The 11,098-nt window shown below is 45.2% G+C and overlaps 1 protein-coding gene across 1 annotated transcript in view; it reads left to right on the forward strand.

The window, feature by feature from the left end:
* The first annotated feature begins 317 nt into the window (after positions 1 to 317).
* angpt4 (angiopoietin 4) overlaps positions 318 to 11,098 on the forward strand; it is a 27,958-nt gene continuing 17,177 nt past the window's right edge. The window contains exon 1 of the mRNA XM_062409471.1: positions 318 to 698. Coding sequence (XP_062265455.1) covers positions 318 to 698 — 381 coding nt within the window. The remainder of the gene's footprint in view (positions 699 to 11,098) is intronic.

Consider the following 11,098-nt stretch of genomic DNA (forward strand, 5'->3'; position numbering starts at 1 on the left):
GGAAGAGAGAACAGAGGAGATGGATCCAACCCGTCATCACAAGTGAGAAGGGAACAGGAGACAGTTTGATGTGAGACCAGAGAACAGGTGTCGCTGTGTGTTTCTGTCTTCAAGAAAAGTGGTCTTCTAAAATTAAAGAGAAGCTGAAGAGACCTCAAACCTCATGGAGCGAGTGGAAGGTGCAGAAACTCGTGGACTGAAACTCGCGCATGCATCCTGCACACAGATGTTGTCATAGAGTGAACTGGGGTCAAAGCGTGAACCAGCTCCTCCTGACTCTCTTCACACTGAGACAGAACCCTTTCAGAGAGAGCACCATGCCAGGCCTCCATCTCAGCCGGGGGCTGCTGGTCCTTCTGCTGCTCTGGATCCTGTCGCTCGCCGCTGATGCAGCCGGTGCTGCGAGCGCAGAACGAGGGGGACGTGGAAGAAGCCAGAGAAGAGGAGGAGGAGGAGGTGCTGAGAAGAAAAAGAGGTTCCACCGCATCCAACATGGACAGTGCAGCTACACCTTCATCCTCCCGGAGCTGGAGGGATGCCAGGCCGCAGGATGGGCGACGCAGGCCGAACAGTTCGGTGACTCTCGCAGGTCGAGCTTCGTGCAGAGAGACTCGCCTCCATCAGACGGAGAGTGGTCGGCTCAGAAGCTGCAGCACCTGGAGAGCACCATGGAGAACAACACGCTGTGGCTGCAGAAGGTAAGAGACCAACCATCTCCTTCTCTGGAGGGCACAGACCTAGAGTACAGAAACGATATGGAAACGAAACACAGGTGAAAGAAATGTCTCTGAGCGCCTGGGACTTTGATGTTCATCCATAACCTGCAGATAGAAAGAACATCCAACTTCTCATTTCTACTCTGAAGTGATTTGCATGACTCCTGCAGAACATGCTGCTGGGGGCTTTGGTGGAATTGCTTGGAAATTACAAACACTGATCGAAGGGAGAGAAGAGAGAGTGTGTGTTTGTGTGTGTGTGTGTGTGTGAGTGTGTGTGTGTGTTTGTGTGTGTGTGTGTGTGTGTGTGTGTGTGTGTGTGTGTGTGTGAGTGTGTGTGTGTGTGAGTGTGTGTGTGTTATCACATGGACCCTCTGTCCTCTCCCTCAATAGGCTTTGACCAAACAAAACAAGAAGAAAATATATGTTGGAAACCAAAGAGAGCAGTGACTCAGGATTCTTTCAACATTTGCTTCAACAGCTGCGTGTGTGTGTGTGTGTGTGTGTGTGTGTGTGTGTGTGTGCGCTGATCTGCAGGTCAGAGATTGGGGTTATGACTGTATATGAGTGGCAGCTGGTTTCCATCAGTTCCCTCCTGTTATTCCTCCTCCATGTGTTTCACTGCAGCTCAGAATGAACAGAGCGTCATGTTCTGCTTCTATTCTGTCATTAAAAGTCTCAGGTGTTAGAATGAACTGATGAAGATGGGTTAGGGTTCTCCAGATGATCTCCTGAAATTAAGCACAGGTCCTGTATGTGAGAATGCAAATGTCAGAGTCAGCTGCTGTGGAGGTTCTCCGGAGTTTCTCCTGACTCTCAGAAGAACTCTGCAAAGCGACCAGAGAATTTGTGGGAAAGTTAAACTCTGGCAAAGTCATTTTCAGTCATATTCAACCGGTTTATGTAGATTTTTATTTTCATAGTAAATGTGATATTAAAATGTATTTCAGCAAAGAACAGTCAGATCATTTACTTTTCGGCTTAAAAAACACAATTCAGTGCAGCCTCTATTTCCCAGGGAGTAATTCATGACTCATAATGACAAGAGTTTGAAATAAGAACCTGGATCTAATGAATTGAACTGTGGCTTCTCGAGGAAACTGTTGTGGTTTCAGTGCAGCAGGTGAAGCTGATCCATGAAATCAGATGAGTGAGAGGAAACAAAGTTCATCCATCATCATTAGAATCATTTAAACGTTACAGAAGAGTGAGAGCGAGAGCGATGACTGCTTCAGAACCCGTCACAGGAGGAATCCAGAGTTTATTTCACTTTCTAAATGTTCTGTAAATCCTCCCGAACATTCACACAAACTGTTAATTACATTACAATTATGTGTAACGATAAAAAGCAAAACATTCAGTTGTTTCACTGTGCTTAAACATGTTGTTGATCAAATTATTATATATTCTATGTACTATGAATACTAGAATTACTTTCTGTGAGATGAGAACAACCTAAAATGACAGAAAGCAATCGTGACTTTGATTTATTTTTGGTTTGGTTCATGTCCCCGCTGCTAACACGGAGGAGTTCCTCGTCCAGGAAAGATCCCACTGTGTCAGACCCGGAACATGAAGAAATAAAAGCGAGTCGCTGCTCGTCTCCGAATCAAATCTGCTTATTTAACTTTAACTTTAACGATTGCTACCTGACTCGGGTTCAGATGCATTCCTGTGCAAATGGAGCGAGTGAGAACTTCATTATTTCTGCCGCCCCCCACAGTCGACCTCTCTCCTGCAGAAGCTGAACGAGGGATTGAATTTCTCACAAGAAGAGATTTGTATCAGCGGAGTGTAAATTCTGAGAGCTTCACTAGATTAACCCCTCTGGGATTTCAGCAGCACGTCCACGAGCCACCACTGTGTGTGTGTGTGTGTGTGTGTGTCTGTGTGTGTCTGTCTTTGTGTTTACCACCCACCCTGTTAAACCTCAGAGGAGGCGACAGAAGTCTGCAGCACCACGACAACAGAGACAGAGGGTCGACCTTTGACCTCCAGGGTTCAGTCGCAGTGTGAGGAGATATCAAATCACTCTCCGACTCCGAACCATCGTCTCATCAGAGCTTCAGTTTAACTGAGCTCGAAGATAAAGATGTCTCCTCTCTGTCCTCTTCACCTCCTCTCTGTCCTCTTCACCTCCTCTCTGTCCTCTTCACCTCCTCTCTGTCCTCTTCACCTCCTCTCTGTCCTCTTCACCTCCTCTCTGTCCTCTTCACCTCCTCTCTGTCCTCTTCGTCTCCTCTCTGTCCTCTTCACCTCCTCTCTGTCCTCTTCGTCTCCTCTCTGTCCTCTTCACCTCCTCTCTGTCCTCTTCGTCTCCTCTCTGTCCTCTTCACCTCCTCTCTGTCCTCTTCGTCTCCTCTCTGTCCACTTCACCTCCTCTCTGTCCTCTTCGTCTCCTCCCCTTCCTCTTCACCTCCTCTCTGTCCTCTTCGTCTCCTCTCTGTCCTCTTCACCTCCTCTCTGTCCTCTTCGTCTCCTCTCTGTCCTCTTCACCTCCTCTCTGTCCTCTTCGTCTCCTCTCTGTCCTCTTCGTCTCCTCTCTGTCCTCTTCACCTCCTCTCTGTCCTCTTCGTCTCCTCTCTGTCCTCTTCACCTCCTCTCTGTCCTCTTCGTCTCCTCTCTGTCCACTTCACCTCCTCTCTGTCCTCTTCGTCTCCTCCCCTTCCTCTTCACCTCCTCTCTGTCCTCTTCGTCTCCTCTCTGTCCTCTTCACCTCCTCTCTGTCCTCTTCGTCTCCTCTCTGTCCACTTCACCTCCTCTCTGTCCTCTTCGTCTCCTCTCTGTCCTCTTCACCTCCTCTCTGTCCTCTTCGTCTCCTCCCCTTCCTCTTCACCTCCTCTCTGTCCTCTTCGTCTCCTCTCTGTCCTCTTCACCTCCTCTCTGTCCTCTTCGTCTCCTCTCTGTCCTCTTCGTCTCCTCTCTGTCCTCTTCGTCTTCTCTCTGTCCTCTTCGTCTCCTCTCTGTCCTCTTCACCTCCTCTCTGTTCTCTTCGTCTCCTCTCTGTCCTCTTCGTCTCCTCTCTGTCCACTTCACCTCCTCTCTGTCCTCTTCACCTCCTCTCTGTCCTCTTCACCTCCTCTCTGTCCTCTTCGTCTCCTCTCTGTCCACTTCACCTCCTCTCTGTCCTCTTCACCTCCTCTCTGTCCACTTCACCTCCTCTCTGTCCTCTTCGTCTCCTCTCTGTCCACTTCACCTCCTCTCTGTCCTCTTCACCTCCTCTCTGTCCTCTTCGTCTCCTCTCTGTCCTCTTCACCTCCTCTCTGTCCTCTTCGTCTCCTCTCTGTCCTCTTCACCTCCTCTCTGTCCTCTTCACCTCCTCTCTGTCCTCTTCGTCTCCTCTCTGTCCACTTCACCTCCTCTCTGTCCTCTTCACCTCCTCTCTGTCCTCTTCACCTCCTCTCTGTCCTCTTCACCTCCTCTCTGTCCTCTTCGTCTCCTCTCTGTCCACTTCACCTCCTCTCTGTCCTCTTCGTCTCCTCTCTGTCCTCTTCACCTCCTCTCTGTCCTCTTCGTCTCCTCTCTGTCCTCTTCACCTCCTCTCTGTCCTCTTCGTCCTGCTTCGTCTCCTCCTCCCACTTCACCTCCTCATGTCTTTTTAATTCTCACGACAGTTTGCCCCTAGCGAGATTAAATTGTATAAAAGTTTTTTATAAAAGATATGAATCATTTCCAGTATATGAATCTTTTCTACTTGCAGGATGTTGAGTGTTGTGTTTCTCAGGTTTGATATTCTGCTTTAAAACCGGAGTTAAAATATAATTAAAACTTTCACCGTCAATTATTTGTACGTGCATCGTGCTCGTTACACACAAGGCTGGATTAATATCTTCCATTAAAAGCAGAACTTTTGGTTCTCAGCCGACATTTGAGTTTAATTTGAGAATCCAGAACGAGCCTCCTGCGTTGTCTCCTTCTTTTGAATCGACCTATCTCCTTCTGGTACCGACAGATTCTTCTGAGCGTCTCTCTCGCTCTGCAGCAGGTTATCGTCCAGTCGACCTCTGACCACATCAAAGCGTGGTATCGCAGCAGCAGCAGCGGCGGATGATGACCACAGAGGTTTCCCTGTCTCTGAGTCTCAGTCTCTGAGGCACCGCTCCATTTGAAGTCAGTCATTTGGCAGAAAACTAAACAAGCCTCCCGTTAACTACCTCACTTAGCGCTGTTTACTCTGAAAACCACCGAGCCTCTGCAGACGCCGCCACTGAAACTGAGCTCTTTCTTTATTTCTTTATTTCTGTATTTGTCAGGGACAGTGGATATGAATGTCCTTTCAGAAAATATAAAGAGCAGCAGTTATTCAAATACACAAAAGCAACAAAATAACAACAATAAGTGATTGTGTTAGATTGGTCCGTGTCCCATCTGCTAACATAGAGGAGGCAGAGTTTATGACCTGTAGTGCAGCCAGTCACCAGGGGGCGATCAAGGTGTTCCGTCCAGTCGTTCCACTTTAGTCTTTGGTGCAACTAAATAAAAGGAACTTTAATTGAAATGAAAACATAAAGACACTTTAACTGTTCTACTTTGGATAATGTGTACAATTAAAACCGGGAAGTCAGTGATACTAATAAACATGTTTTCTTTTCCCAAGCGAACAGTGAGTTTGTTGTTGTGGATAAATTCTTTGTATTATGGACGCAATTCAGTTTTCCGTTAACTTGACATTGATGTCAGAAAACAACCAGATCAGAAAACGGCCCACCCGCTCTGCGCCCCGTCCACTGTGCTGCAGTTTGAATCCGACCAACGTGACGGACCTCGAGCTCTCAGACCTGATTTGTGACTTCCTGAGCTCGGAGGGAAAACCTTTGCCACCAGCGAGAGAAAAACAAATATTGAGAAGAATTTGAGCAAATAGAGAGAATGCAGTGTGTCTGAGTGGAGGAGGTGAAGGAATGAGATTCTGGACTGTTGAGTTCAGACACAACACAGCTGTGCTCCGGGAAAAGTCTCTGCTCTGGTAGAGCTGAAGTCCAGAGGCCTCTGTTCACACCACTCTGAGCTGAAACTTCATCAATTCATCTGCAGAAAATGAATCTTACCGATTACAAAGAATCGATTCGTCGCTTTGATCGTTTTTTTAAGCAGAAATTACAAATATTCAACTTTCCAGGGAGTGTTTTCAGTGAAGTTAATAATATTGGTCAGTTTAGATTAATCAGAGAAAGAATCAGCAGGAAAATAGATTTTAAGAAGCATCACAGCCACAGTTTATAACAAATAAACTAGATTTTCTTTTTGCAGCATATTCTTTTGTGTAGTAAATGGCTGTTTGTATTGTTTGTGATGCATTTATTTATTTATCATGCTGAAGTTGTGCAGAGGTTTCCTTAAAACGTAGATTTTAATCTCAGTGACCTTTCTACCTGATGGAATAAAAGACGAGGAAAAGAAAGAGTGAAAGTCTCTTGAGCTGTTTTTAGATATAGAACCGAAGTCTGGACACATTCCTGAAATGTTCCTGAAAAGTTCTGGAGGTTCTGTTTGTGAGAACACAAATGCAGTAGAAGAAGTTCAGTTTTAAGCCTGTGGATTGTTCTAATGAATGTGAAGCTCATAAAGCAACACAAGCTTTAAAGAAAGAGGTGACAGAGGTTGAGGATCAGAACAGAAACATGTTCCTGAGTAATAACTGTATTTGTCTGTTTAACGGGAGTCTGTAGAAACAGCTGGTCTGTGAGCTGCTGCTCCATCATCCTTCAGCGCCGCCACCTGACAGCACTAATAACACACTAATGACGGCCATTACCTGCTGTCGGCCTCCTGCCGTCCAAACACTCTGCAGCAGCTGAGTCAAAGCATCGAGTAGAGAGACAAAGAGACACCAGGTGAAAAGGATTCGATTTGTGTTCCCACATTCAGCTGCTCCAGAGAGTTTCAGGAGAATATGCGGAGTTCAGCGTTCGTCTGGAAGCAGCTTGTACGAGGAGTTTAAGGGTTTTTGGTTCCTGGGATTCTCTGTGAGTTTACTCCTCCTGTGGGGAAATGTTGGGAGAAATTACTGAGGCAGTGATGGGAACAGCTTTACCACAGCTCGCTGTTTTATTGTGTTCATGGGGAACTGCACTGGGGAGGTAGTGGTGTGTTGCTGTGTTTTAAACCGCCTCATAAAGACTCTGTGTGTTTGTGTGTGTGTGTGTGTGTGTGAGTGTGAGTGTGTGTTTGTGTGTGTGTGTGTGTGTGTGTGCTGGTTTATGAGCCGATGATGCAACGACCAGTCTCACAGCCACGTGTTTGTGCTGCTTGTCTGCACACAGACACACATTCTGCCAATGTTCAGATTCATAATCATATTTAATGTTATGACTGTGAAATGTTTTCATGCCTCAGACTGTCCATCGCTGCAGCTCCTCTATTCAGCCTCTGTCTCAAACACTTGGTTGTAGCTCCTGTTTCTTTAAGACCCGCAGTCTGCTGTGATTGGTCAGCTGATTGCTCACAGTGAGAGGGGCGTGTCAGACTAGCTGCTATCTTACATGAATCTAGAAATCAAGTCACATGACAACAGCTTCACTTATCGATGGAAAAGGGGGGGGGATAACAGTCGTAGAACGTTTCATGCAGATTTGTTTGCCACTGAACTACAGACACACAACCAAAGACACACAGCTGATAACAACCTGTGTGTGTGTGTTGTCTTTTTTATCTCAGGCAGTAGTTTGATTTCACTGCAGCTGCTTTCTCGCCACATGTGGTTGTTACTGAACACACATGCACACACACACACACACACACACACACACACACACACACACACACACAGGTCAGCCCCCTGCTTCTCTGCAGCTGATTACTGGTCTGTTATCGTCACAGTGAATCTGACTAACTGCTGGAGACACTTCAGAGGAGCGACTGAAACAAAGAGAGTGAAGATGAAACTGATTTGAATTTAATAGGATTAAAAAACAGCTGGGTTTATATTTTTGTACCTGCAGCTTCGCACCTTTGAGAGTTTTCTGCAAATAAACTCAAACAACTAAAGATCAAGTGCGATACAGCTTCACATCCTTTTAAATGTGAAAAGCAGAAAATTAATAAATAAATCAAATATATGAAAACAAGATGTTTCTCAAAATTCCCAAGTTTCCTTCGAGCCTCAGATTGTTTTCTTCTGAGCTTCTTATTGTTTCAAGCTTTTGTTTTTCATTCAAAAACTCCAGGAAACTTTAGTACAACAAATAAAACTCTGAAAAACAATCAGGTGACTAAAGATGAGTGAAGCAGCATCTTTACCAGTACCTGTTGGTGAAGCTAGCAGGATGGAGAAGAACCATATTGACCTTATTCTGAAAAATAATAACTTTGATTACGATGTTTCTGTGAGTTTCTAATAGAATGTTCCTTCATGGACCTGTTTACATGTGACAGAGCAAAGTCGAGTATGAGTCACGCCAACAACACGTGCACTGTGTCACAGGTCTGCTGTTCCCAGGTTCTGAAATCACACGTAGAAGAATCTTTCTCCTTCACCCTCAACATGTGATTTCTTCATATCGCACCGATTTGTTTAAAATCCCAGAGACCCTTTAATGGAGCTTAACTAAACCCAGACACTGGGATAAGTTACACAAACACACACGTTTCTTCTAATCAGCTCATCTGCTCACATCGATCCACGGAGATTACATGAAAATATGAAACCACAGTAAGATCTCTCTCTGATACACAAGTGAACACGTGATGTGGATCCACAGCTTCCATACACGCTGTAAACATATAGCACAACATAGGTTCATGTATAAAGCTAATTCTACCCCTACAAACAAATGTTAGTCCTAGCACACACTAACACACACACACACACACACACACACAATCACACACCACATTATTCCCTTTGGATCTCCATATTTACTGGGTTAATTTGTCAATTCCTTTTTTCCCAGAGAATCGTTGTTGTCAGCAGAACAGCTGGAACAGAGACAAACCCACAGTCAGCAACTTTCCCATTAGTGCATCTGCTGTGTGTGTGTGTGTGTGTGTGTGTGTGTTCTTTGAGCGTAGATTCTTGTGTGTTGTTTGTTTGACAGAGAAATGGAAGGACAGTGTGTTTGTGCATCAGATATCAGATGTATTATTATTTGTTGAGCTTGTGATCTGCTCTGCGTGTTTTGTGTGCACGAGTGTTGCAACATGCGTATGTGTGTTAGTGTGTTGGAATGTATGACTGATTTTCAGTAAACTAGATGCACAGGCCGACACCTGCAGATTCCTCTGCTCTGCACTGATTGGCCGACGTTTGACGTGATGTATTGATCAGATCTTGAAACGATCTGGATCTGGATTCTCTCTCTGCTTCATCAACTTTCAGATCATAAAACAAACAACTGGAGAAACTTCAAGTTGAAGTTCTGCTTAATCCATTTGCACAGATTCAATGTTTGAATGATTCAATTGTTGAATATAATCTCAGACTAAATAATGAAGCTGAGTTCTGACGCCAAGTCAAACAAACACATTATCCTAATTATTTAATTAAGATTAAAAACAGCACTAACGACCAAAGTGACTTTATTTGATGTTGCAGGGGAATTACGTGATTAAATGAATGTAAATCAATCACTGCTGGAGTAGTATGCAAATAAAAAGCACACACACACACACACTCACTCACACACAGTCGTTTGCCAGCTCTCACTGATGGATGCTGATATTTCATCGTTGACGTCTTTTGCAGAGTGTTTGTGTTGTTGTAGTAAAACACTACGTGCAGTTTGTGTTTGTAATGATTTTTCAACCTGTCACCGAGCGCTGAGGCTCCCGTCATTAATTCAGTCCACTTAGCGCTACGTGCTCCACGACGACGCCAGCTCGGCTTCATTCTGCTAACATTAGCTCCAATTATGTAAATAGCAGAAAACAGAAGATACAGGGGACACAGCTCTGGAAGTGGCCCATGTGGTTAAAGGTGACTGTGACCCAAATGGCACAAAATAAATTTGCGCCACCTGTGGGTGAAGCACGGAACTGCAGTGGCGAACTTGTAGCCCAGATTTGGCGAACAGAAACCGACCTTCCAACTGCCGTCACTCCACACGGTGAGTGGGCCTCATGTTGGATGTGAGTGTGAATAGGAGCAACATGCCTCCCACCCATTGGACGGTACCACCTGTCAATCCCCCCCCCCCCAACACATCTGGTGCTTTATGGTCTGTTTGACTCTAAATGATCATAACTCACTAAGTGATCATCAGCTGTTTGAAGAAGACTTGAAACTAGAGACTGAGACAGAAACTCCTGAATGTTACTGACTTCTAAAGTGAGAAGTAGAGTCACTTTCTATAGACTTCTAAAGAAACTACCAGAGGAGTCGCCCCCTGCTGGCCAGTACACAGAACACAGGTTTCGTCCAGAGACGTAAACAGATGTGAATACGTGTGGGCGTAGAACAGAAGAGAAGAAACTAGGTCTGAACACTTTCCTCATTCGAGACGATCAGTGTGAACCTCTGTTGTGTTGCTTCCATTGTGCTCAGTTACACACTCTGAAACAACACATGCACAGCCAGCTGCACACCCATCAACACACTGGGGCGGGATTGGAAACCATTATTTTGCCATTACTCTGGTTTTCTCTGGGCGGGGCTGGTAAGGTGATAAACATTGACAGGTCACAGAATGTCTTCATCTCTCTGATCCAATGAAAATGTTGTGCTAAGTTGAAGTTGTGCAGAAGTTGAGTTTCGAGATATTTCAACATCACATTTAATTATATTTCATGAGAAGTAACAAGTCTGCAAGTGAGACACAGTGAAGACACACAGGACGAGACATGAGAGAAGTTTTGTGCTGTTTGTCCTCCATGTGTAATTTTGTCTTTCAGAGGAGTGGACAGGAAATGTCCTGAATAAACGTTTAGCTCTTTATTTTACGTCACTTTGTGAATTAACGTCTGTAGATTTAAATCACAAGACAAATCTTTCAGGGATGTTTTTTCTCAAACTGCTATTTTTTTGAGACAGAACTCTTCAGGATCATCAACACACAACTCCTATACTACCTCGGCTGGTGTTGTAAGATCTGAGAGCTGCAGGTTGTAACATCGGACTCCGTGGGGGATGATCCGTCTGCAGAACGTGTCTAAGATCTGGTGAATAAATCGTGTTATTTGTGCCACAGGTCAGAACGAGTCCTCCAGTCCTCCATCATGTCTGAGGGAAGTTCACTGCACCAGCATCTGAGACTGCACGTCGTCAGCTCGGGACGTTTGTTTTTCCAGTTTAACACACGAGACCTTTACAGCGTCACAAATAAACGCTGTGGCACCCGGCGCCTGAGCAGGAGGCCGGATTCACACCGAGGGAAGAATTCCTGTGAGAGGAACCATCACACAGCTGATTCACACTTACTTCCTTTCACATGTAGCAAGCAGGACGT

Source organism: Platichthys flesus, chromosome 2 (genome assembly GCF_949316205.1).
Source record: "Platichthys flesus chromosome 2, fPlaFle2.1, whole genome shotgun sequence".
Taxonomy (NCBI): Eukaryota; Metazoa; Chordata; class Actinopteri; order Pleuronectiformes; family Pleuronectidae; genus Platichthys; species Platichthys flesus.